We start from the raw sequence: 25159 nt of genomic DNA, 5'->3' as shown, positions 1-25159 counted from the left end.
CACAAACTCTTCCACTGTCTAGAACACTCCCGGCCACTTCCTTGGGGGCTGCCTCGCCCCAGCTGCAGTCACGTGGTGCTGGAGGAGACTGTCAATCACGTTGGGCAGGGCCACGTGATCAAGGAAAGCCAATCATAGTAGCCCCAAGCCCCCCCGCCAGGATTGTTGCTCCAGGGCTGGACCCGTGATCTGAGGTGGCCCAATCAGAGCCCTCCTTGGTAGCCTGAGGTTTTTCTGAGCTTCTTTCCTTAGGGATTAGACGCGTTAGGGATATATGTGTAGAAGTGTGAGGGAAGAAAGTGGTCAGGCTAAGAGAATCAAAGATGAGAGACGGGAAAGAGTGAGGGAGAGAAAGAGGGAGCTGATTTCTTGGGTCCAGTCACTGAGGTCTTCGCATCTGCTGTGGTTCCTGTGTCCCGGATCCCCAGTGTCCTTCCAGTCGGTCTCCCCTTTCCTTGAAGCCAGTTGCAGTTGGGCTCCTCTCACTTGTGGTTCAGATCCTGCCCGATCATGATGTACCTCCCCGACCCAAAGAGAGGCACTCATTTGTATTAGCACCGTTGAGAATGGAAACTTTTATTCTTTGCTGAGAATGGGGCTTTGCAGAGCACCACAGTCCACCGCCATCCGTGGGTGGGAGTGCCCTACGTGTGAGTGAGTGTGTGTTTGGAGGGGGCCTGACTGCTGAAGCGGCCCCAGCCTTTACACTGCGGGAGCCAGGCCAACCCTGTTGTTTCCCCGATCGTAAACCGAGAAATACAGCCTCAGGAAGACGTCGCCCAGGATCCAGGTCTCCGAGTGGCTCATGTTCTCTGTGCCCCCTCCAAAGTTGCTGAGGCATTGGCCCTGAAGGTTCTGGGGGAGACGGAAATGCACACCAGTCAGCCTGAGCCCTTACCTGCCACCCTCTCAGCACCCGGAGCCGGCAGCTTCTCGGTTTTATTTCCCTCCTTTGGTAAGGACCAAGGGGCTCTCTCAGCAGCTGCGGAAGTGGGGTGCCCATCCAAGACCAAGAACGGCCAAGGCATGTGGTTGCCATGAGGGAGATGGGCTAGGGGAGGGGAGGACGGGAATTTGGGATTAGCAGATGCAAAGCACTATAGAGAGGATGGGTAAACAAGGCCCTACTGTAGAGCCCAGGGAGCTCAATTCAAGATCCCGTGATAAACTGTAGTGGCAAAGAAGAAGAAAAAGGATACAAATACATGTATAACTGAGTCAGTTTGCTGTACAGCAGAAATTAACACAACACTGTATATCAACTATACTTGAATAAAATGTTAAACAAGAGCAAGGATGGCCTGTAATTCCCCTCATTCCTTCTGACCCTGCTCGCCGTTTCCTCTGCAGGGAATCCCTTTGCTTCTCCCTCTTCCCCACGACCCGTTCTTAGAGGCTGCGCTCAGCCCCTCTAGGAAGGCTTCCGGGCCCCACGCTCGCCCTCCCTGGCCACTCCAGGCTGGGTTGGGTGACTCACCCTGGTGCTCCCTTGTGTACAGCCCTCATCAGTCCAGTGGAGATTCGCCTGGACCCATGCAGGCCTCCTCGAGCCTCCATAAGGCTGGGGGTTTAGAATGACTGAAATTCCCTTTCTTCCTCAAAGCCGTCTTTGAGCCCATCAGCCTCCTCTGAACTCCCATAGGGAGCTGACATTAAGCCTCAAGCCTGTGCGAGGGCCGTGCGGTCACTGTGCACCCCTTAATTCACGGGGGCATGCAGCCTCCCCACAGAGGGGTCTGGTACCCCAACTCACGGAGTGGGAACTGGGGCTTAGCAAGGGGAAGTTGCAGGTGAGGATGAGGGTCGCCATGTAATTTGTCATCCAAACCAGGACACCTTCGAGGTGGGAGGGAGACCGTTAACCATTATGGTGGGACAACACACTGAGACTGTGCCCACCCACCCCACTCGTCACTTGGCCTATTGCAGGGATTGCTAGAGCTGACTTTCCGTGTTCATCTATCTGAGGGCTCAGGTTGAACTGAAGCTCTTTGAGGGCAGAGGCCCTTAGTGTTCCCTTCTCCTTGTGCCTCGCAGCAGGCCGGCACGCGGTAGTGTTCCATTTATTTCAGGATGATGGAAGTCCCAGACTGCCCCTTACTCTCAAGTGGTTGGGTTTGTGGGAGGCACTGGCCCAGCCACAGGGGCTCCGTGGCATCTGCAATGGTGTGGCTTGGCCTGCAGAGGGCGCCCTCCCGCAAGCAGGAGCCCAAGGGTTCCTGCAATTGCACCAGGACTGGCCCTTCACCTTTCTGATGTAGGCTTGCGGGGGCACCGGGTAGTCGTTGCCGTTGATGCTGAAGATGATGGTAGGCAGGCGAGGCACGTAGCTGCATGAAACTGCATACTGTCAGAGGAAGAGGGAGAGAGGTTGGCCCAGGTGATCCCTGGTGTGTGACCCTGTGGCGTGACCCTTCACCTCGTGACCCCGTGGCGTGACCCGTCACCTCGTGACCAACAGGGCTGGCGCTGATGAGCATCTGGATGGCGGTGACCAGTCGGCTCGGGCCGAGCACCAACGAGGTCCCGGTATCCAAAATGGCCTGGCAGCCGCCGGAACAACCAAAAACCACACCGTTCATGGTGATGCTGGGAGACAGTGGGACAGAGTGGACACCAGGATCACTGTGAAGTCTCCCCCCATGACCGCCCCCCTCCCTGACTGTCTCCCTTCAGCTCACGCCCTGGCTCTGTTTTCCTTTGCTCTGGTCACCTAACCTTCGCTGACTTCCTTTCAGCTCCTGAGTGCGTCAGGCTCTTTGGTGCCTCAGGGCCTTGGCATGTGCTGGTCGCCCTTCCTAGAAGACCCCCATCCCCTTTGTCTAGCTAATTTCTCCTCATCTTCCAGGTTCCAGCTTACTTGTCTCTTTTTCAGGGAAGTCTTCCCCCCAGGCTAGATCAGGCTCCTGTCTTGGTCACTCTCTGTAGACTCCTCCTCATTTCTAGCATGTCCCGAAGTGGAAATTCATTATTATGTGTGTGACTCGTTTCATGTACGTCTGCCTTACTAGACGTAAGGGCAAGTAGCCTCAGTGCCTCTCTCAAGTGCCTAGCACACAGTGGATGCACAATGTATGTTTGTTGAATGAATGAATGAATGAAAAAGTGGATGAGGAACAACCAGAGCCCTGTATGTGCTGTGTGACCGATAACGGGTCAACCCACACAGTGAAGATGGGGGTTCCCCGGGGCAGCAGATGCTGACAGCAGGGGTGTCGGAGACACAGGCTGCCCTGGGAGAGGTTGTCTCCCAGCATGGCCCACTCACACAGCTCAGACACTGAGGGCCCCAGCCAGGCGATGCCTGAGCTAGCCCAGGGGGCCTCCAAAGGACACATAAGCTTTTGTCTGAGGGTATCACTCAGAATCCCGTCAATTATAGCCCCTTGTTCTCAGGCCACTCCTGGATCCCGGCTTCCTGATTCTCTCTGTCACAGCCCCCGCCCCACTCTGTGCCTGGGATGGGGGGTGGCTATGGGTGGGGGGAGTGTCTCTTTGTATGAGTTGCTTTCAGGTCTCAAGAATGCAGCCAACCTCTCTCCACTGCTGGGGAGTTTCTCCCTAAGGAAACCAGTTTTCCTGGTTTGTCCAGGACTTTCCCTGTTTTGAAACTGGTAGTTTTGTGTAGTGAGAGCTCCCTGGGTCCCGGGTAGCCCTAGACAGCTGGTCAACTTATCACAACGCTGTTCAGGCTGGTGAAATCCTCCCTGATCCTCTTTTCACTGCACTTTAGGGTCTTCAAACCGTGCTCCCGGCCTTACAGCGTAGTGGGTGCAGCCCTCTTGGGCTGTACACGTCTCTCTGAACCCTGTTCAGGACCCTGGTCAGAGCCCTGGTCAGGGGTCTGGGGTGATTATGAACCCATGGGTGGTGTGTGTATCTGTGTGTGTTTTTGTGTGTATCTGTGTGCCTGTGCGTGTGTTTATACGTGTGTCTTTGGAGGTGGAGCGTATATCTGTGTGTGTGACTGTGTGTCTGTGCGTTTATTTGTGTGTCTGCGTGTGTCCGTGTGCGCGTGTGGGAGCATCACTTGGGGTGGCCCTCAGAGGGAGAGGCTTACCGGTTCATGGTTATCTGCCAGTAGTGGGGTTGGGACACTGGTATCCACTGGAGCTTTCCTTTGTGGTATCTGTGGTCCACCCCACCCAACATCATAATGCTGCCACTCTCCTTCTGGCTGAGGAGAGAAGGAAGACGGAGGGCTCGTTGTAGGAGAATAACGGCAGACACTGTCTGAGGGCTGTGCTTCTCCACCCATCCGAGGCACTATTAGGGTCCCCATTTTACAGAGACGGAAATTGAGGCCCGGAGGGATTGAGGACCTGTCCGAGGTGGGTCACCGACTAGTGAGTGGCACAGAAGGGGTTCGAAGCTGGGCAGCCTGGCTGGGCTCCGACCACCCACCCTTCTGAAGAGGGCCTGGTCCCCTCCAGCAACCAGAGTGCTCAGAGATACCCTCAGAGGACACCGTGCCGGAGGGGTCTGGCTGCCCCCTCGCCTAGCCTGTCATTGTTCAGAAAAGCCGAGGCCCGAGGGTGCCAAGGGTGTGGGTTCAGGCTCACCCAGGGTTGGCTTCACCAGCGTGTGTGACCTGTGCCATCCATGGGGCCTCACACTCAGCAGGGCCCTGAGCCTCTGCTATCCCTGTCTTGAAATTCCTAATACTTTTTTTTTTTTTTAATTTATTTCGGTACGCGGGCCTCTCACTGTTGTGGCCTCTCCCGTTGCGGAGCACAGGCTCCGGACGCACAGGCTCAGCGGCCATGGCTCACGGGCCCAGCCACTCCGCGCCATGTGGGATCTTCCCGGACCGGGGCATGAACCCGCGTCCCCTGCATCGGCAGGCGGACTCGCAACCACTGTGCCACCAGGGAAGCCCCTCCTGATCCTTTTGGAACAAGACGTCCCACGTTTTCATTTTGCGCTGGTGCCTGTGAATTGTGTAGCTGCTTCTGGGCTCCTGGTAAAATGTTCCCGCCATCCCTCTCCTTCCTCCCATATGAAATCCATCAGCACATCCTGTTGTTGCCTTTTCCTCCAACCTGTATCCTGACACCTTCCACGGCTCTCCCTCTTCCCTTCACACCCCCTGGACCAAGCTGCTGCCCCTGAGCCCATGAGCATGCTTGTGTTCCCATAAAACTTTATTTACAAAAACCAGTGGCAGGGCCAGATGTGGCCCTGGGGCCATAGTTATCCCGGGCTAGACTGTCTCTCAGGAAACTTCTGGATCAGCTGGGCTACAAGTTTTGATGCAACTGAAAGCATCTTACAGCTGACTTAGAGAGAGGGCTTGTGCAGTTTGGACTTACCTGCTCAAGTAGAAGGCAAAGACTGCCTGAGAAATGACGCCTCGTCTCTTCAGGTTGTCGAAGACGGGGGTGGTCCCTTGGATGGCGAGGCTGCGGTAGCCCAAGCCTAGGATGCCATCAAAGGGTGCATGCTCCAACCCATACTGTGCCTTGCTCAGGGCAAACGGCTGGACCACATCGACAAGTTTCCCGATCTGTGGGAGAGGAGAGTGTTCCCACATAAAGGTTTGGGAAGTGGGGCTGGGACTGGGCTGGGATGGAGACGCCATGAGCACCGCAGAAAAGAACTGCGGCCTGGCTGTGCCCTGGGTTGACCTCAGATAGTTAGACCAAGCTGGGACTGGCATTTGGGTTCCCTTTGTGCTGGGCTGTGGCTTTTAACCATCGCTGCCCGTCCTGCAAACACCATGCGAAGTGAGTGAAACTGGCCTCGTGCCTCCAGCAGGACCAAATGGTTCCCACTGGAGCACAAAACAAGCAGAGAGCAGGATGGTCTTGTCTTTGGCATCACTATGATCTGATGACAGAAACGGACTGAATTCATGGCAGTGCATGGTGGAATTTGCATCCGCCCAGGAAGACAGAAGCCCATTTTACAATGTCGCTGCCAGGGTACTTATGAAAATTCTGCCTGGGAAACACGCTTTGGGGATGTGTGTGTGCATGTGTGTGTGTGTGTGTGTGTGTGTGTGTGTGTGTGTGTGAGAGAGAGAGAGAGAGAGACAGAGAGAGAGAGAGAGAACTCAGGCCCTTTGGGGGATGCAGGCAATACGTTTTATAAGACACTCAAAGGCCCCCTCTTAGGGGCCCACATTTATCAGGCCCTTCCCACATCTGTGGCCCCCTGCTTTCCCTGTCTGGATTTCCGAAGCCCTCAGTTCCCCCCAACCGCCCAAGATCAGTTTTATCCTCTCTCCAAATACCGCACACCTGCATGAATCCTGACTGGCCAGCCCAGCTCCACCGCTTACCTGATGCCTGACCTTGGCAAGGCCCTGGCTTTCTGCACCTCAGTTCCCTCATCTGTATAGTGGAGCTAATCATAGCACTTGCTATGTGGGGTTGCTGCAGGAGTAAACGAGTTATTACCGTGAAAGTACCTGGCACAGCCTGAGGATATAAGAGTGGGTGCTTTTTTCCCCTCTCTCCCTGCTCCCAGCAAAATGAACCCTGAGCTGCTCATGGGCAAAGGAGCTGCAAATCCACACCCCAAGCCACTCTCTGGCTCAGCCTTTCTGGGAGTTTGTGTGTCAGCAGGGACACTGTCTCCCCAGGGACACAACACTGTGGGGTGGGCGGCCAGCCACTAGGGGACTTTGGGAAAGACGGGCCCTCCCAGTTGGCCCTGCATCTGTTTTGTAAGCTGCGGTTGATCCCAGGGCCAGCCCTGACTCGGCTTCTGGTTTCCAGTTACCCGAACAGTGTCGTAGCCAAGAAATCCAACCATCCTCCCGGAGCCATAGGTGAGGTCGACGGGCATGCCCGAGAGCCGGAAGGTGGTGGACACGTGAGGGTTGAAGACATTGTGTGTATCTGCGGACACAAGAGATGTGTGTCCGTCAGGTGCCAAGGATGGAGATGGGGGTGGGAGGGGGAGTACAAGATGGGCGGGGGGCAGGTACTCACAGCAGGGGCGACTGTCGCAGTAGGTGGAAGGCACCCACAAGTCAGCTGAGCCGGTGTCAAAGATGACCTTGAACTGCTGAGGGGGCGTTCCAATGCTGATGTTGCCGACATAGGCTACCTACAGGGGCCGGGGAGGGGTGGTGTGGTCAGACCTGGCTGCCCTGGCCGCCCTCGATTCCCGGAGTACTGCTTCCCTCGAGGTGTCCCGTGTCTCCTGAGATCACTTCCCAACCGCCCCACCTCACAGCCTCTGCTCAGACCGGTGCCTTCATTTGATTTTTTTCTTTTTTTTCCTCCATGCGGGCTCTTAGTTCCCTGACCAGGGATCGAACCCGGTCCCCCTGCAGTGGAAGCGCAGAGTCTTAAGCACTGGACCTCCAGGCGAGTCCTGCTGCGTTCATTTGAGAAGCTCTCCGGTCTCCCCTTTCAGGCCCAGCCTGTTTCTTTCTCCAGTTGGCCCTCCTAGGTCACCCCAGGCCACTTCCTCTAAACTGAGACCACGTCCTATCACCACGACGCTGCTGGCCCTTTCATTGACATGTATTTACTCTGTGCCTATCACTCAGCCTGTCCTATGCATTCTTGAGGAAGAGACGAGACCTTTTTTTAAGATCAATAACAATAACCATAGTGTTAGATTTTTATGGCGTCACAGGCCATAGGGGCTCAGTATCTTTTTACTGGTGTCCTTCTTGGATCTGTGGAGGTTGACCTTTGTCTGCCTGGGGTTTCAATCTTGATTTGCAGTTGGCTTTATCTTTCGATCAGACACGGCTCACCTTTCATCTGTGGCTCAGTGGCTCCCTTAGTTCAGGAGGAACAATCTCCCTCAAACTAATGACATATCTTTGGCAAGAAATGGGCGTTTACCTGCCACCCGGTCATTGCTGAGCCCAGTTACCACCGACCAAGAGTTGAGGATGAGAGTGCCCTCTTCTCTGGGAATGGGGTCCGTATTCCCCAGTGTTTCTGCTTCCTGCAGGAGCCCTAGCCCCACTACACCACCTGGCGCCTCCAGATGAACCCCAGTGCCAGGCCAGAGCACCAGGGGGCGCTGTAGAGGGCCATCCGCCCAACACACTCACATCCAGGTAGTTCCTCAGGGGATGAAGAGACAATTTTGGGTCATGAGCGACATTCTGGGACCTGTCGTCATTGTTATTCAACAGGAAGTTTGTCAGCAAATTTTTTTCCCTGAGGGTTTCTCGCATGGTCTTCATCTTTGTTAGAGGGATCCTTTCACCGAGGATTGGGAAAAGGAAACAAAGAAGGGTCAGCAATCAGCTGTCTGTGTTATAGTATGACTGTCATACCTTGCATTGTAATGGCACTGTGTATATTCCAAGCATTTTTTATGAGTGTTCTCTCATATCAGGACTTATGCAAAGGCGATGGCAAATGCCTAGGTTTGACTACAGGTTCTGTTCTGTAATCTTGGGTAAGCCGTATGACCATTTGGAGTCAGTTTCCCCATGCGTAGGTAAAAACATGGAATATAATAACCCCCATCGCCCATATAGAATGTTTTGGGTGTTAAGTGAGATAGTGTATATAATGTACCTGATATGTAAGAAGTGTCAACAATGACAGCCATTCCCATTGCTATTGCCATCCCACTGTATCTTTTTCTAAGAAGTTCTGGGAAGGAGTCCGAAGCGGCATCATTATCCTCTTTTTACAGGGGAGGAATTTGAAATGCAGGGAGTTTGTGACTTGGCTGTGGTCACACTGCTTGTTAGAGGTAAATCAGCCTAGAAGTCGCCTTCCAGATCTTTCTCCAGGGCTCAAGCAGAAGAGAGGGGTGAGAGAGGAAGCCAGGAGATGGGGAATAAATTAGGGAAATTAAGAAGCTAGAGAAACAAGGAAGAGTCAAAGTACAAAAAACAAAACAAAAACTGAAAACTCAGAGAGTTCTGCAGGCACAGAGACATCCAAAGGGGAAGGAGAGATAAAGGAGAGAGATACAGAGATGAAGACACAGACACATACACACAGAAATGCAGAGAGAGCAGAGAGAAGTCCTAGAAGCAATCACAGGAGAAATGCTGTTCATCAGACCACATTTACAGTTGCACAGGTTGTGCACTGAGCTATCTCAAGGAGTGCCATTTTCACATAAGTCATGATGTGACTGGCACCCCCAGAGTTGTGCAGCCCTGCAGGCCTACCCCACGACCCTTGGGCCCCATGTTGCCCATGGCACGGTACTCATCAATAAGTGAGAGTTGAACTTCAAGAGTGTCAGGGATGATTACATTCCCTTCTAACCCTGATGGGTGGAAGAATAAGAGAACAAGGAAGACCCCAGAAAGAGAGATGATGCCACTTACAGTCCCCGCACTTACATGACTAGGCACTCTGAGAGGGCCACCAGCCCAAGGATCCCAAGCCACTTCATGCTTCTTTCCTGGGTCCAAGTACTCAGGAAAGAGTGAGTTCTGAGCATGCAGTGGTGGCCAGGGGCTCCTAGTTATATACGCTCTGACATGCCCTAATTGTCCCCCTTAGGCCACTAATGGATCTGATTAGAAATACGAACCTCTCGATAAAATCTTTACCTCCATCAGTGTCTGTGGGGAGTGGACTTGGAAAATTCTCAGAATACAGAGATTTCTACTGTAATCTCTTCTTTGGGGCTTGGCTGAAAAACCAACTGAACCGCATGGACTAAGAGTGGGGAGACTGTTGCCAACTTGGAGATAAAACACTGCTAACAACGTGATAAAAGTCAATGCTAGGGGCCATGCTTGACATTCGTGATCTCATGTGGTCATGAAGGGTGCGTTGCTGTCCTCAGGTGGAGAAGAGATCGCTAGGAGGAAAAGAGTTCAAATGGCAAAGTGAAGACTTTAGGGGCAGCCCAGTGACATGCGAGTGGTTTTAGGTAGTGGGACAGATGGCACAGATCAGGGGCACCTGTGATGCCAGTCTGCATCAGAGGTCTGGGCTAGAGTAGTACCACAGTCGCACAGTTTCACTATTGGGAGAAATGTGGTGCACGCGTCCACAAGATCCTTTATATCGTCCAACAAACATACACGGAGGACCCTGTGTGCTGGGATCTAGGTCAGATGCTGGAAAGTCAAAGTCAAGTAAGACACAGGAGGTCCTTATCTTCAGGGAGCTAGCAGTCTAGGGCAGTTCTCACAAACTCACGACCCAGGAGGCAAGAGAAATGAATGGAAGGGCTGGGCGTGCATCAGGGACACAGGGCAGCACATGCCCTACCACTGGGGGCAGTCGCTCCTCAGCTCCCACCAGTGGCTGGTTGGCAAATTTTCAAGAGAAGTTAGAAGTCTGGATATTTATGTCAAATCCCCTGATTTTAAATGTTAGCAACTAATTTTTTGTGTGTTTTTCAAAAAACATAGTGTGAGCCAAACCTCAAACAACTAACTGTGTGCTGGATTCAGCCTGCAGGCTGTGCAGGTTTTTATTTCTGGCTAGAGGTGGGAGTAGAGAGGGGACAGAGAGGGGGTTCAATTCATGTTGGTCGAATGAGTAAGAGACGGAATGCATCTTAACCATGTTAATTTTCCTTCCTTTTGTAAGGAAAGATTACCAGGGTCATATAAACCAATGAATTTAATAATGTCCACTTGCTGAGCATCTGGTATCATTCCCCACTAGGGTCCATGCCTTGAAACCTTTTCTCTACCAAACCAAGCATGCAAAGAAATAATTTCTAAGTGTCTTATCAGTCAAAGAAGACAAAACAGATCACTCAGAGCTCCTGCTCAGCCTGAGGTGAACAGGGCTACCTGTTAAACTGTTATTCCAGCCAAAGTAAAGATGATGGAGTTTTATGGTTCCTTCCAGGATTCCCAGGACGTGGGTGTTCCTGCGTGAGATCTATCCAGGCCTGTCCCTTGGGTAGAACAACGGGAGGCTGGCCTGGTCACCAGGTGGGTGATAGATTGGGAGCTGCGTCTTCCTACTCATTTTTGCACATTGTTAAAATTCAGTTTTGGTGTTTCAGTCCCTACGCAGGGGATCTGACGGCAACTAGCAAGTGACACACACTATACCATTTAGCTCAGCAATTCTACTTCTAGGGAACTATCCCAAAGATACAGTGGCAAAAATACAAAAAGACACATGTACAAGCCATTCACAGCAACACTGTTTGTAAAAGCAGAAGATTAGAAACTTACCTGTAGTGACCATCCGTGGGGGAGTGTTGAATAAGGCATAGGGCATCCGAACAACTGGGCATAATGCAGATGGAGGGAGGCATGGAATGGGTGAGATCTTCAGGGTGTACTGTTTAGTTTTTCAAAAAGGGGAACCAGAAAAGTGCTTATAGTTTGTTACTTTTACATACGTGTGTCTATTTTCAATAAGAAAGAGTGGAAGAATAAGCCAAAAACTAAAGGAAAAAAATGGTAATTTATGGGGGAGGGGCAGGGACAGAAGTGTGATTTTTCGTCTTATAGTTTGACTTTGCAACCATGTAAATGTGTTCCAGAATTTCAAAATACATAAATAAACACATCTGTCGAAATTGAGAACTAAGACAAATGAGCCTAATTCTATCAAGTTGGTGACCCAGCCACACACAGCAAAACATTACTTAAGTGGCTTTAAAATGCAGAATTTTGACCTACATTCAGAGTGGGATATCTTCTAAGAACAAAGACAAACACACAAACACATCCTCCCTCCAAAACCAAACCCAAAACGAAAAACCAAAGAAATCTGCAACTATATCCAGCACCTTCTTGTTGGTGATATTGCTAGTTATTTCGAGAGTATCTTATGTATGTTACAGGTTAAAGCAAGTAAGTAACTGATGCTAATGTTGTCATGAAGCACGACTTCCAGTGGAAGAGAGAAGAGATGTTTACGTATAAAACAAAAGCTTAAGTAAAACCTTGCGGTCTGAAAACTTGAATTGGAAGTATACGTTTGTACCAATTAATTATTTTCTTTTTTTTTTAAAGAAAATCTCTACTTTCTGGGTCTGACCACTGAAAAGCCGAGAAGCAATGGCAACTTGATAACAGTGGCTATCCTGAGGCCTTGCCTGTGGCCTCTAAACACCATTTCCCACCAGAAGATACGGACATTCTTGAAGAGATGGTTGATTTCAGGGCTGGGCCAAGAAATGCACAAGATTAAGCCTGGGAATCTTGAAGGACCAGAAAGGTGAGGGCCTTCAAAGATCACCGGGGGCTGGACAAAAAGTTTAGGAATCCATATAAAAAGGCCAAAGTGGGACAATTTTAACTTCACATCAAATCGACTGAAACAATATTAAATATATAAAAAACCATGACCGGGACTTCCCTGGTGGCGCAGTGTATAAGACTCTGGGCTCCCAGTGCAGGGGGCCTGGGTTTGATCCCTGGTCAAGGAACTAGGTCCCACATGCCACAACTAAGAGTTTGCATGATGCAGCTAAAGATCCTGCATGCTGCAAGTGAGAATCCCGAGTGCCGCAACGAAGACCTGGCACAGCCAAATAAATTATAAGTATATTTTTTTAAAGGCCGAATAATATTCCATTCTATGTCTCTTCCACATTTCCTTTATCCATTCAACTGTTGATGGAGCTAAGTTGTTTCTACATCTTGGCTATTGTGAATGATGTTGAAACGTACATGACAGGACAAATATCCCTTTAGGATCATGGTGTTAATTTTTTGGAATACATACCCAGAAGTGGGATTGCTGGATCAAATAGTAATTCTCTTTTTAAGTTTTTGAGGAGGCTCCATTCTGTTTTCCAGCGGCTATACCATTTTACATCCCCGCCAACAGTGTACAGGGTTCCACATCCTCGTCAACACTTGTTATCTTTTGTTTTTTGATAATGACCATCCTAACTGATGGGAGATGGTATCTCATTGTCATTGGATTTGCATTTTCTTGATGATTAGTGAGGGAGGAACTGAGCTTATCCCAAATTTACAGAATAGGAAACTGATGTCCAGAGATGAACTTACCAAGGTCACATGACTGGTAAGGGTCAGAGGTGGGATTTGAACCCAGGCAGAAGAGCTCCAGGATGTACGTGCCTGGCGAGTACGCTGCATTGTCTTCCATGTGCTTAGCAAACCTGGGATCATGCTGTTTTGTATTCTGTTCTTTTCTCTCAATGTCACATTGGAATGATTTCTCACAACATTAAATGTTCAGCTGAAACACAGTTTTAAGGCGGTTGGTTGCGTGATGACCTATCTATGCTGTGGACACTTTATGTTTGCTGGGCCTGGGACGTCCCAGATTTTCCCTTTTGCAGGAGACTCTGAGGACTACATCCTGCTTATTTACGTTTGCGGGTGCTTCTGATCATCGCTTTAACATAAACCTTAGAAGCAAAATTACTGGGACAAGACTATACATATTTTAAGAACAAGTCATTCCAAAAAGATTGTACCAATTTACAGTCTTTCAAGAAGTATTTAGGATCTATCTTTCCCTGTTTTTTCTACCTTTTCTCTCACCGGAGGCTATAAATCTCTTTGGTCTGCATTGGGTAAAGGATAAAAGTGGAAGGTGGGAGAAGATTGCTGCTTTGAAGATCAGACTTTGGGACTTCCCTTGGCGGTTCAGTGGTTAAGAGTCCACGATTCCAATGCAGGCAATGTGGGTTTGATCCATTGTCAGGGAACTAAGATGCCACATGCCATGCAGCTTGGTCAAAAAAAAAAAAGAAAAGTTGATGAAGGTCGGGATTTCTCCTCATGTTGGTAGCACAGGCTACAAATACAGAGCCTCAGGAACAGTGGGCTCATTAACCGACACAGCCCCAGCCCTGGCCTTAGGCTCATCTAGGGAGGCAAAGCCTGACTTTTTCTGCTTGATATTACGGCAGTAAGCCACGCTGACACCATATGTCTCCCGACATGGATGCAGCAGTGCGTTCTAGTGGAAGCATCTACTAATTCATCCATTCATTTATTCAACATGTATTTATTGAGGCCCTACGATGTGCCTGTAACCACTACTGGAGCCAGAAGATTGGAGGAGACTTCCTTCATCTGTACAGTGGGGGTCATGCCCCGCAGGGGCTCATGGGGAGACAGTGAAATGCGTATGTAATTAACCAGAGCTATTATTCTTACTCTTATTGGTAGTTTCTCCCCCACACAGACATTGCTTATGGTTCCATGAAGACCACTTGGGAAATGAGTTTGACAAACTGTTCACTTGAGTCTCCATTAAGCCCAGTGCATGATATTTGCTGTTTAAAAAAAAATGCCATTTCTGCTCTCACCTTTTCCCCCTTTATCAGCTCTGCAACCAGTCCTCTTTCACCCCCCTGAAGCCTAGACTAGACTAGAACGGACACTGCAGGTGTGGGTGGCAGAGAGCCGGTTACTGGGGTGGGGGGACAAACGGGAACCATCTCAGCTTGAAGGGCCTCACCCAGAACCCCCCTGGAGCAGGCCACTGCCAAAGGTCCTGTGAGATGGGAAGGGTAGAAGGTATTTTTATTACCCGTTACCATCCCTCTGAAAGAGGAGGGGGCGGAGTTGGTGGGGGCCATCACAAACTCTTCCACTGTCTAGAACACTCCCGGCCACTTCCTTGGGGGCTGCCTCGCCCCAGCTGCAGTCACGTGGTGCTGGAGGAGACTGTCAATCACGTTGGGCAGGGCCACGTGATCAAGGAAAGCCAATCATAGTAGCCCCAAGCCCCCCCGCCAGGATTGTTGCTCCAGGGCTGGACCCGTGATCTGAGGTGGCCCAATCAGAGCCCTCCTTGGTAGCCTGAGGTTTTTCTGAGCTTCTTTCCTTAGGGATTAGACGCGTTAGGGATATATGTGTAGAAGTGTGAGGGAAGAAAGTGGTCAGGCTAAGAGAATCAAAGATGAGAGACGGGAAAGAGTGAGGGAGAGAAAGAGGGAGCTGATTTCTTGGGTCCAGTCACTGAGATCTTCGCATCTGCTGTGGTTCCTGTGTCCCGGATCCCCAGTGTCCTTCCAGTCAGTCTCCCCTTTCCTTGAAGCCAGTTGCAGTTGGGCTCCTCTCACTTGTGGTTCAGATCCTGCCCGATCATGATGTACCTCCCCGACCCAAAGAGAGGCACTCATTTGTTTTAGCACCGTTGAGAATGGAAACTTTTATTCTTTGCTGAGAATGGGGCTTTGCAGAGCACCACAGTCCACCGCCATCCGTGGGTGGGAGTGCCCTACGTGTGAGTGAGTGTGTGTTTGGAGGGGGCCTGACTGCTGAAGCGGCCCCAGCCTTTACACTGCGGGAGCCAGGCCAACCCTGTTGTTTCTCCGATCGTAAACCGAGAAATACAGCCTCAGGAAGACGTCGCCCAGGATCCAAGTCTCCGAGCGGCTCAGGTACTCTGTGCCCCCTGCCAAGCTGCTGAGACATATGCCCCGAAGGCTCTGGGGGAGACGAAATGCACACCAGTCAGCATGAGCCCTTACCTGCCACCCTCTCAGCACCCGGAGCCGGCAGCTTCTCGGTTTTATTTCCCTCCTTTGGTAAGAACCAAGGGGCTCTCTCAGCAGCTGCGGAAGTGGGGTGCCCATCCAGGACCAAGAACGGCCAAGGCATGTGGTTGCCATGAGGGAGATGGGCTAGGGGAGGGGAGGACGGGAGTTTGGGATTAGCATATGCAAAGCACTATAGAGAGGATGGGTAAACAAGGCCCTACTGTAGAGCCCAGGGAGCTCAATTCAAGATCCCGTGATAAACTGTAGTGGCAAAGAAGAAGAAAAAGGATACAAATACATGTATAACTGAGTCAGTTTGCTGTACAGCAGAAATTAACACAACACTGTATATCAACTATACTTGAATAAAATGTTAAACAAGAGCAAGGATGGCCTGTAATTCCCCTCATTCCTTCTGACCCTGCTCGCCGTTTCCTCTGCAGGGAATGCCTTTGCTTCTCCCTCTTCCCCACGACCCGTTCTTAGAGGCTGCGCTCAGCCCCTCTAGGAAGGCTTCCGGGCCCCACGCTCGCCCTCCCTGGCCACTCCAGGCCGGGTTGGGTGACTCACCCTGGTGCTCCCTTGTGTACAGCCCTCATCAGTCCAGTGGAGATTCGCCTGGACCCATGCAGGCCTCCTCGAGCCTCCATAAGGCTGGGGGTTTAGAATGACTGAAATTCCCTTTCTTCCTCAAAGCCGTCTTTGAGCCCATCAGCCTCCTCTGAACTCCCATAGGGAGCTGACATTAAGCCTCAAGCCTGTGCGAGGGCTGTGCGGTCACTGTGCACCCCTTAATTCACGGGGGCATGCAGCCTCCCCACAGAGGGGTCTGGTACCCCAACTCACGGAGTGGGAACTGGGGCTTAGCAAGGGGAAGTTGCAGGTGAGGACGAGGGTCGCCATGTAATTTGTCATCCAAACCAGGACACCTTCGAGGTGGGAGGGAGACCGTTAACCATTATGGTGGGACAACACACTGAGACTGTGCCCACCCACCCCACTCGTCACTTGGCCTATTGCAGGGATTGCTAGAGCTGACTTTCCGTGTTCATCTATCTGAGGGCTCAGGTTGAACTGAAGCTCTTTGAGGGCAGAGGCCCTTAGTGTTCCCTTCTCCTTGTGCCTCGCAGCAGGCCGGCACGCGGTAGTGTTCCATTTATTTCAGGATGATGGAAGTCCCAGACTGCCCCTTACTCTCAAGTGGTTGGGTTTGTGGGAGGCACTGGCCCAGCCACAGGGGCTCCGTGGCATCTGCAATGGTGTGGCTTGGCCTGCAGAGGGCGCCCTCCCGCAAGCAGGAGCCCAAGGGTTCCTGCAATTGCACCAGGGCTGGCCCTTCACCTTTCTGATGTAGGCTTGCGGGGGCACCGGGTAGTTGTTGCCGTTGATGCTGAAGATGATGGTAGGCAGGCGAGGCACGTAGCTGCATGAAACTGTATACTGTCAGAGGAAGAGGGAGAGAGGTTGGCCCAGGTGATCCCTGGTGCGTGGAGAGCCCCGGAGTGACCCCGTGGCGTGACCCTTCACCTCATTATCGACAAGGCGGGCGCCGATGAGCCGTCGGAGGGCGGTGACCACTCTACTTGGGCCAACTAGGAACGAGGTCCCGGTATCCACAATGGCCTGGCAGCCGCGGGAACAACCAAAAGCCACACCGTTCACGGTGACTCTGGGAGACAGTGGGACAGAGTGGACACCAGGATCACTGTGAAGTCTCCCCCCATGACCGCCCCCCTCCCTGACTGTCTCCCTTCAGCTCACGCCCTGGCTCTGTTTTCCTTTGCTCTGGTCACCTAACCTTCGCTGACTTCCTTTCAGCTCCTGAGTGCGTCAGGCTCTTTGGTGCCTCAGGGCCTTGGCATGTGCTGGTCGCCCTTCCTAGAAGACCCCCATCCCCTTTGTCTAGCTAATTTCTCCTCATCTTCCAGGTTCCAGCTTACTTGTCTCTTTTTCAGGGAAGTCTTCCCCCCCAGGCTAGATCAGGCTCCTGTCTTGGTCACTCTCTGTAGACTCCTCCTCATTTCTAGCATGTCCCGAAGTGGAAATTCATTATTATGTGTGTGACTCGTTTCATGTACGTCTGCCTTACTACACGTAAGGGCAAGTAGCCTCAGTGCCTCTCTCAAGTGCCTAGCACACAGTGGATGCACCATGTATGTTTGTTGAATGAATGAATGAATGAAAAAGTGGATGAGGAACAACCAGAGCCCTGTATGTGCTGTGTGACCGATAACGGGTCAACCCACACAGTGAAGATGGGGGTTCCCCGGGGCAGCAGATGCTGACAGCAGGGGTGTCGGAGACACAGGCTGCCCTGGGAGAGGTTGTCTCCCAGCATGGCCCACTCACACAGCTCAGACACTGAGGGCCCCAGCCAGGCGATGCCTGAGCTAGCCCAGGGGGCCTCCAAAGGACACGTAAGCTTTTGTCTGAGGGTATCACTCAGAATCCCGTCAATTATAGCCCCTTGTTCTCAGGCCACTCCTGGATCCCGGCTTCCTGATTCTCTCTGTCACAGCCCCCGCCCCACTCTGTGCCCGGGATGGGGGGTGGCTATGGGTGGGGGGAGTGTCTCTTTGTATGAGTTGCTTTCAGGTCTCAAGAATGCAGCCAACCTCTCTCCACTGCTGGGGAGTTTCTCCCTAAGGAAACCAGTTTTCCTGGTTTGTCCAGGACTTTCCCTGTTTTGAAACTGGTAGTTTTGTGTAGTGAGAGCTCCCTGGGTCCCGGGTAGCCCTAGACAGCTGGTCAACTTATCACAACGCTGTTCAGGCTGGTGAAATCCTCCCCGATCCTCTTTTCACTGCACTTTAGGGTCTTCAAACCGTGCTCCCGGCCTTACAGCGTAGTGGGTGCAGCCCTCTTGGGCTGTACACGTCTCTCTGAACCCTGTTCAGGACCCTGGTCAGAGCCCTGGTCAGGGGTCTGGGGTGATTATGAACACACGGGTGGTGTGTGTATCTGTGTGTGTTTTTGTGTGTATCTGTGTGCCTGTGCGTGTGTTTATACGTGTGTCTTTGGAGGTGGAGCGTATATCTGTGTGTGTGACTGTGTGTCTGTGCGTTTATTTGTGTGTCTGCGTGTGTCCGTGTGCGCGTGTGGGAGCATCACTTGGGGTGGCCCTCAGAGGGAGAGGCTTACCGGTTCATGGTTATCTGCCAGTAGTGGGTTTGGGACACTGGTATCCACTGGAGCTTTCCTTTGTGGTATCTGTGGTCCACCCCACCCAACATCAACACGCTGCCATTCTCCTTTCGGCTGAGGAGAGAAGGAAGACGGAGGGCTCGTTGTAGGAGAATAACGGCAGACACTGACTGAGGGCTGTGCTTCTCCACCCATCCGAGGCACTATTAGGGTCCCCATTTTACAGAGACGGAAATTGAGGCCCGGAGGGATTGAGGACCTGTCCGAGGTGGGTCACCGACTAGTGAGTGGCACAGAAGGGGTTCGAAGCTGGGCAGCCTGGCTGGGTTCCGACCACCCACCCATCTGAAGAGAGCCCGGTCCCCCCCAGCAACCAGAGTGCTCAGAGATACCCTCAGAGGACACCGTGCCGGAGGGGTCTGGCTGCCCCCTTGCCTAGCCTGTCATTGTTCAGAAAAACCGAGGTCTGAGGGTGCCAAGGGTGTGGGCTCAGGCTCACCCAGGGTTGGCTTCACCAGCGTGTGTGACCTGTGCCATCCATGGGGCCTCACACTCAGCAGGGCCCTGAGCCTCTGCTATCCCTGTCTTGAAATTCCTAATACTTTTTTTTTTTTTAATTTTTTTCGGTACGCGGGCCTCTCACTGTTGTGGCCTCTCCCATTGTGGAGCACAGGCTCCGGACGCACAGGCTCAGCGGCCATGGCTCACGGGCCCAGCCACTCCGCGCCATGTGGGATCTTCCCGGACCGGGGCATGAACCTGCGTCCCCTGCATCGGCAGGCGGACTTGCAACCACTGTGCCACCAGGGAAGCCCCTCCTGATCCTTTTGGAACAAGACGTCCCACGTTTTCATTTTGCGCTGGTGCCTGCGAATTGTGTAGCTGCTTCTGGGCTCCTGGTAAAATGTTCCCGCCATCCCTCTCCTTCCTCCCATATGAAATCCATCAGCACATCCTGTTGTTGCCTTTTCCTCCAACCTGTATCCTGACACCTTCCACGGCTCTCCCTCTTCCCTTCACATCCCCTGGACCAAGCTGCTGCCCCTGAGCCCATGAGCATGCTTGTGTTCCCATAAAACTTTATTTACAAAAACCAGTGGCAGGGCCAGATGTGGCCCTGGGGCCATAGTTATCCCGGGCTAGACTGTCTCTCAGGAAACTTCTGAATCAGGTGGGCTACAAGTTTTGATGCAACTGAAAGCATCTTACAGCTGACTTAGAGAGAGGGCTTGTGCAGTTTGGACTTACCTGCTCAAGTAGAAGGCAAAGACTGCCTGAGGAATGAGACTTCGTCTCTTCAGGGTGTCGAAGATGGGGGTGGTCCCTTGGGTGGCGAGGCTGGGGTAGCCCAAGCCCAGGATGCCATCAAAGGGTGCATGCTCCATCCCATACTGTGCCTTGCTCAGGACAAACGGCTGGCCCATGTCAATAAGTTTCCCGATCTGTGGGAGAGGAGAGTGTTCCCACATAAAGGTTTGGGAAGTGGGGCTGGGACTGGGCTGGGATGGAGACGCCATGAGCACCGCAGAAAAGAACTGCGGCCTGGCTGTGCCCTGGGTTGACCTCAGATAGTTAGACCAAGCTGGGACTGGCATTTGGGCTCCCTTTGTGCTGGGCTGTGGCTTTTAACCATCGCTGCCCGTCCTGCAAACACCATGCGAAGTGAGTGAAACTGGCCACATGCTTCCAACAGGACCAAATGGTTCCCACTGGAGCGCAACGAGCAGAGAGCAGGATGGTCTTGTCTTTGGCATCACTATGATCTGATGACAGAAATGGACTGAATTCATGGCAGTGCATCGTGGAATTTGCATCCGCCCAGGAAGACAGAAGCCCATTTTACAATGTCGCTGCCAGGGTACTTATGAAAATTCTGCCTGGGAAACACGCTTTGGGGATGTGTGTGTGCATGTGTGTGTGTGTGTGTGTGTGTGTGTGAGAGAGAGAGGTGGAGACAGAGAGAGAGAGAGAGAACTCAGGCCCTTTGGGGGATGCAGGCAATACGTTTTATAAGACACTCAAAGGCCCCCTCTTAGGGGCCCACATTTATCAGGCCCTTCCCACATCTGTGGCCCCCTGCTTTCCCTGTCTGGATTTCCGAAGCCCTCAGTTCCCCTCAACCGCCCAAGATCAGTTTTATCCTCTCTCCAAATACCGCACACCTGCATGAATCCTGACTGGCCAGCCCAGCTCCACCGCTTACCTGATGCCTGACCTTGGCAAGGCCCTGGCTTTCTGCACCTCAGTTCCCTCATCTGTATAGTAGAGCTAATCATAGCATTTGCTATGTGGGGTTGCTGCAGGAGTAAACGAGTTATTACCGTGAAAGTACCTGGCACAGCCTGAGGATATAAGAGTGGGTGCTTTTTTCCCCTCTCTCCCTGCTCCCAGCAAAATGAACCCTGAGCTGCTCATGGGCAAAGGAGCTGCAAATCCACACCCCAAGCCACTCTCTGGCTCAGCCATTCTGGGAGTTTGTGTGTCAGCAGGGCCACTGTCTCCCCAGCGACACAACACTGTGGGGTGGGCGGCCAGCCACTAGGGGACTTTGGGAAAGACGGGCCCTCCCAGTTGGCCCTGCATCTGTTTTGTAAGCTGCGGTTGATCCCAGGGCCAGCCCTGACTCGGCTTCTGGTTTCCAGTTACCCGAACAGTATCGTAGCTAAGAAATCCAATGATCCTCCCGGAGCCGTAGATGAGGTCGACGGGCTGGCCCCAGAGCCGGAAGGTGGTGGACGTGTGAGGGTTGTAAAGCTTGTGTGTACCTGCGGACACAAGAGATGTGTGTCCGTCAGGTGCCAAGGACGGAGAAGGGGGTGGGAAGGGGAGTACAAGATGGGCAGGGGGGCAGGTACTCACGGCAGGGGCGACTGTAGCAGTAGATGGAAGGCACCCACAGGTCACCTGAGCCGGTGTCAAAGAGGACCTTGAACTGCTGAGGGGGCGTTCCAATGCTGATGTTGCCGACATAGGCTAGCTACAGGGGCCGGGGAGGGGTGGTGTGGTCAGACCTGGCTGCCCTGGCCGCCCTCGATTCCCGGAGTACTGCTTCCCTCGAGGTGTCCCGTGTCTCCTGAGATCACTTTCCAACCGCCCCACCTCACAGCCTCTGCTCAGACCGGTGCCTTCATTTAATTTTTTTCTTTTTTTTCCTCCATGCGGGCTCTTAGTTCCCTGACCAGGGATCGAACCCGGTCCCCCTGCAGTGGAAGCGCAGAGTCTTAAGCACTGGACCTCCAGGCGAGTCCTGCTGCGTTCATTTGAGAAGCTCTCCGGTCTCCCCTTTCAGGCCCAGCCTGTTTCTTTCTCCAGTTGGCCCTCCTAGGTCACCCCAGGCCACTTCCTCTAAACTGAGACCACGTCCTATCACCACGACGCTGCTGGCCCTTTCATTGACATGTATTTACTCTGTGCCTATCACTCAGCCTGTCCTATGCATTCTTGAGGAAGGGACGAGACCTTTTTTTAAGATCAATAACAATAACCATAGTGTTAGATTTTTATGGCGTCACAGGCCATAGGGGCTCAGTAACTTTTTACTGGTGTCCTTCTTGGATCTGTGGAGGCTGACCTTTGTCTGCCTGGGGTTTCAATCTTGATTTGCAGTTGGCTTTATCTTTCGATCAGACACGGCTCACCTTTTATCTGTGGCTCAGTGGCTCCCTTAGTTCAGGAGGAACAATCTCCCTCAAACTAATGACATATCTTTGGCAAGAAATGGGCGTTTACCTGCCACCCGGTCATTGCTGAGCCCAGTTACCACCGACCAAGAGTTGAGGATGAGAGTGCCCTCTTCTCTGGGAATGGGGTCCGTATTCCCCAGCGTTTCTGCTTCCTGCAGGAGCCCTAGCCCCACCACACCGCCTGGCGCCTCCAGATGAACCCCAGTGCCAGGCCAGAGAACCAGGAGGCGCTGTAGAGTGCCATCCGCCCAACACACTCACATCCAGGTAGTTCCTCAGGGGATGAAAAGTCATTTTCGGGTAATAGGCGCGATTCTGGGACCTGTTACCAGTGTTCCTCTCCAGGAAGTTTGTCAGCAAGCTTTTTTCCCTGAGGGTTTCTCGCATGGTCTTCATCTTTGTTAGAGGGATCCTTTCACCGAGGATTGGGAAAAGGAAACAAAGAAGGGTCAGCAATCAGCTGTCTGTGTTATAGTATGACTGTCATACCTTGCATTGTAATGGCACTGTGTATTTTCCAAGCATTTTTATGAGTGTCCTCTCATTATCAGGATGCCATGAAAAGACCATGACAAAGACCTAGGTCTGAATACAGGTACTGTTGTGTAAACTTGGGTAAGCCATATGACCATTTGGAATCTCAGTTTCCCCCTCGGTAGGTAAAAAGGTAGAATATAACTCCTATCATCCGTATAGAATGTTTTGGGTGTTAAGTGAGATGATGTATATAATGTACCTGGTATGTAAGAAGTGTCAGCAATGACAGCCATTCCCATTGCTATTGCCATCCCACTGTATCTTTTTCTAAGAAGTTCTGGGAAGGAGTCCGAAGCGGGATCATTACCCTCTTTTTACAGGGGAGGAATTTGAAATGCAGGGAGTTTGTGACTTGGCTGTGGTCACACTGCTTGTTAGAGGTAAATCAGCCTAGAAGTCGCCTTCCAGATCTTTCTCCAGGGCTCAAGCAGAAGAGAGGGGTGAGAGAGGAAGCCAGGAGATGGGGAATAAATTAGGGAAATTAAGAAGCTAGAGAAACAAGGAAGAGTCAAAGTAGAAAAAACAAAACAAAAAACTGAAAACTCAGAGTTTTGCATGCACAGAGACATCCAAAGGGGGTGGAGAGATAAAGGAGAGAGATACAGAGAAGAAGACACAGACACATACACACAGAAATGCAGAGAGAGCAGAGAGAAATCCTAGAAACCAATATAGGAGAACTGCTGTTCCATAGGGCCACACTTACAGTTGCACAAGTTGTGCACTGAGCAATCTCAAGGAGTGCCATTTTCACATAAGTCATGATGTGACTGGCACCCCCAGAGTTGTGCAGCCCTGCAGGCCTACCCCAAGACCCTTGGGCCCCATGTTGCCCATGGCACGGTACTCATCAATAAGTGAGAGTTGAACTTCAAGAGTGTCAGGGAATGATTACATTCCCTTCTAACCCTGATGGGTAGAAGAATAAGAGGACAAGGAAGACTCCAGAAAGAGAGATGATGCCGCTTACAGTCCCCGCACTTACATGACTAGGCACTCTGAGAGGGCCACCAGCCCAAGGATCCCAAGCCACTTCATGCTTCTTTCCTGGGTCCAAGTACTCAGGAAAGAGTGAGTTCTGAGCATGCAGTGGTGGCCAGGGGCTCCTAGTTATATACGCTCTGACATGCCCTAATTGTCCCCTTTAGGCCATTAATGGATCTGATCAGAAATATGAAGCTCTCGATAAAATCTTTACCTCCATCAGTGTCTGTGGGGAGTGGACTTGGAAAATTCTCAGAATACAGAGATTTCTACTGTAATCTCTTCTTTGGGGCTTGGCTGAAAAACCAACTGAACCGCATGGACTAAGAGTGGGGAGACTGTTTCCGACTTGGAGATGAAACACTGCTAACAACGTGATAAAAGTAAATACTACTAGAGGAATGCTTGACATTCGTGATCTCATGTGGTCATGAAGGGTGCGTTGCTGTCCTCAGGTGGAGAAGAGATCGCTAGGAGGAAAAGAGTTCAAATGGCAAAGTGAAGACTTTAGGGGCAGCCCAGTGACATGCGAGTGGTTTTAGGTAGTGGGACAGATGGCACAGATCAGGGGCACCTGTGATGCCAGTCTGCATCAGAGGTCTGGGCTAGAGTAGTACCACAGTCGCACAGTTTCACTATTGGGAGAAATGTGGTGCACGCGTCCACAAGATCCTTTATATCGTCCAACAAACATACACGGAGGACCCTGTGTGCTGGGATCTAGGTCAGATGCTGGAAAGTCAAAGTCAAGTAAGACACAGGAGGTCCTTATCTTCAGGGAGCTAGCAGTCTAGGGCAGTTCTCACAAACTCACGACCCAGGAGGCAAGAGAAATGAATGGAAGGGCTGGGCGTGCATCAGGGACACAGGGCAGCACATGCCCTACCACTGGGGGCAGTCGCTCCTCAGCTCCCACCAGCGGCTGGTTGGCAAATTTTCAAGAGAAGTTAGAAGTCTGGATATTTATGTCAAATCCCCTGATTTTAAATGTTAGCGACTAATTTTTTGTGTGTTTTTCAAAAAACATAGTGTGAGCCAAACCTCAAACAACTAACTGTGTGCTGGATTCAGCCTGCAGGCTGTGCAGGTTTTTATTTCTGGCTAGAGGTGGGAGTAGAGAGGGGACAGAGAGGGGGTTCAATTCATGTTGGTCGAATGAGTAAGAGACGGAATGCATCTTAACCATGTTAATTTTCCTTCCTTTTGTAAGGAAAGATTACCAGGGTCATATAAACCAATGAATTTAATAATGTCCACTTGCTGAGCATCTGGTATCATTCCCCACTAGGGTCCATGCCTTGAAACCTTTTCTCTACCAAACCAAGCATGCAAAGAAATAATTTCTAAGTGTCTTATCAGTCAAAGAAGACAAAACAGATCACTCAGAGCTCCTGCTCAGCCTGAGGTGAACAGGGCTACCTGTTAAACTGTTATTCCAGCCAAAGTAAAGATGATGGAGTTTTATGGTTCCT

At 51.6% G+C, this 25159-nt stretch overlaps 2 protein-coding genes across 2 annotated transcripts; both read right to left on the bottom strand.

The window, feature by feature from the left end:
• Nucleotides 1-702: 702 nt before the first annotated feature.
• LOC136127656 (pregnancy-associated glycoprotein 2-like) lies at nucleotides 703-9384 on the bottom strand. Its single transcript, XM_065883300.1, has 9 exons — nucleotides 9284-9384; nucleotides 8024-8174; nucleotides 6939-7056; nucleotides 6727-6845; nucleotides 5313-5506; nucleotides 4061-4177; nucleotides 2448-2589; nucleotides 2249-2347; nucleotides 703-855 (listed from the first exon to the last, which is right to left on the bottom strand). The coding sequence occupies exons 1-9, from the start codon at nucleotides 9382-9384 to the stop codon at nucleotides 703-705; spliced, it is 1194 nt and encodes a 397-aa protein (XP_065739372.1).
• Nucleotides 9385-15135: 5751 nt separating this feature from the next.
• Nucleotides 15136-23759, bottom strand: LOC136126354 (pregnancy-associated glycoprotein 2-like). The gene is made up of 9 exons (XM_065881428.1): nucleotides 23689-23759; nucleotides 22428-22578; nucleotides 21343-21460; nucleotides 21130-21248; nucleotides 19732-19925; nucleotides 18481-18597; nucleotides 16867-17008; nucleotides 16681-16779; nucleotides 15136-15288 (listed from the first exon to the last, which is right to left on the bottom strand). Exons 1-9 carry the CDS (start codon nucleotides 23739-23741, stop codon nucleotides 15136-15138), a joined length of 1146 nt encoding a protein of 381 aa, XP_065737500.1. The 5' UTR covers nucleotides 23742-23759.
• Nucleotides 23760-25159: the final 1400 nt, after the last annotated feature.

The sequence above is a fragment of the Phocoena phocoena genome, chromosome 8 (assembly GCF_963924675.1).
Source record: "Phocoena phocoena chromosome 8, mPhoPho1.1, whole genome shotgun sequence".
NCBI classification, from domain to species: domain Eukaryota; kingdom Metazoa; phylum Chordata; class Mammalia; order Artiodactyla; family Phocoenidae; genus Phocoena; species Phocoena phocoena.
The sequence above is the reverse complement of the archived record's forward strand: the minus strand, read 5'-3'. Positions and strand labels throughout refer to the sequence as shown.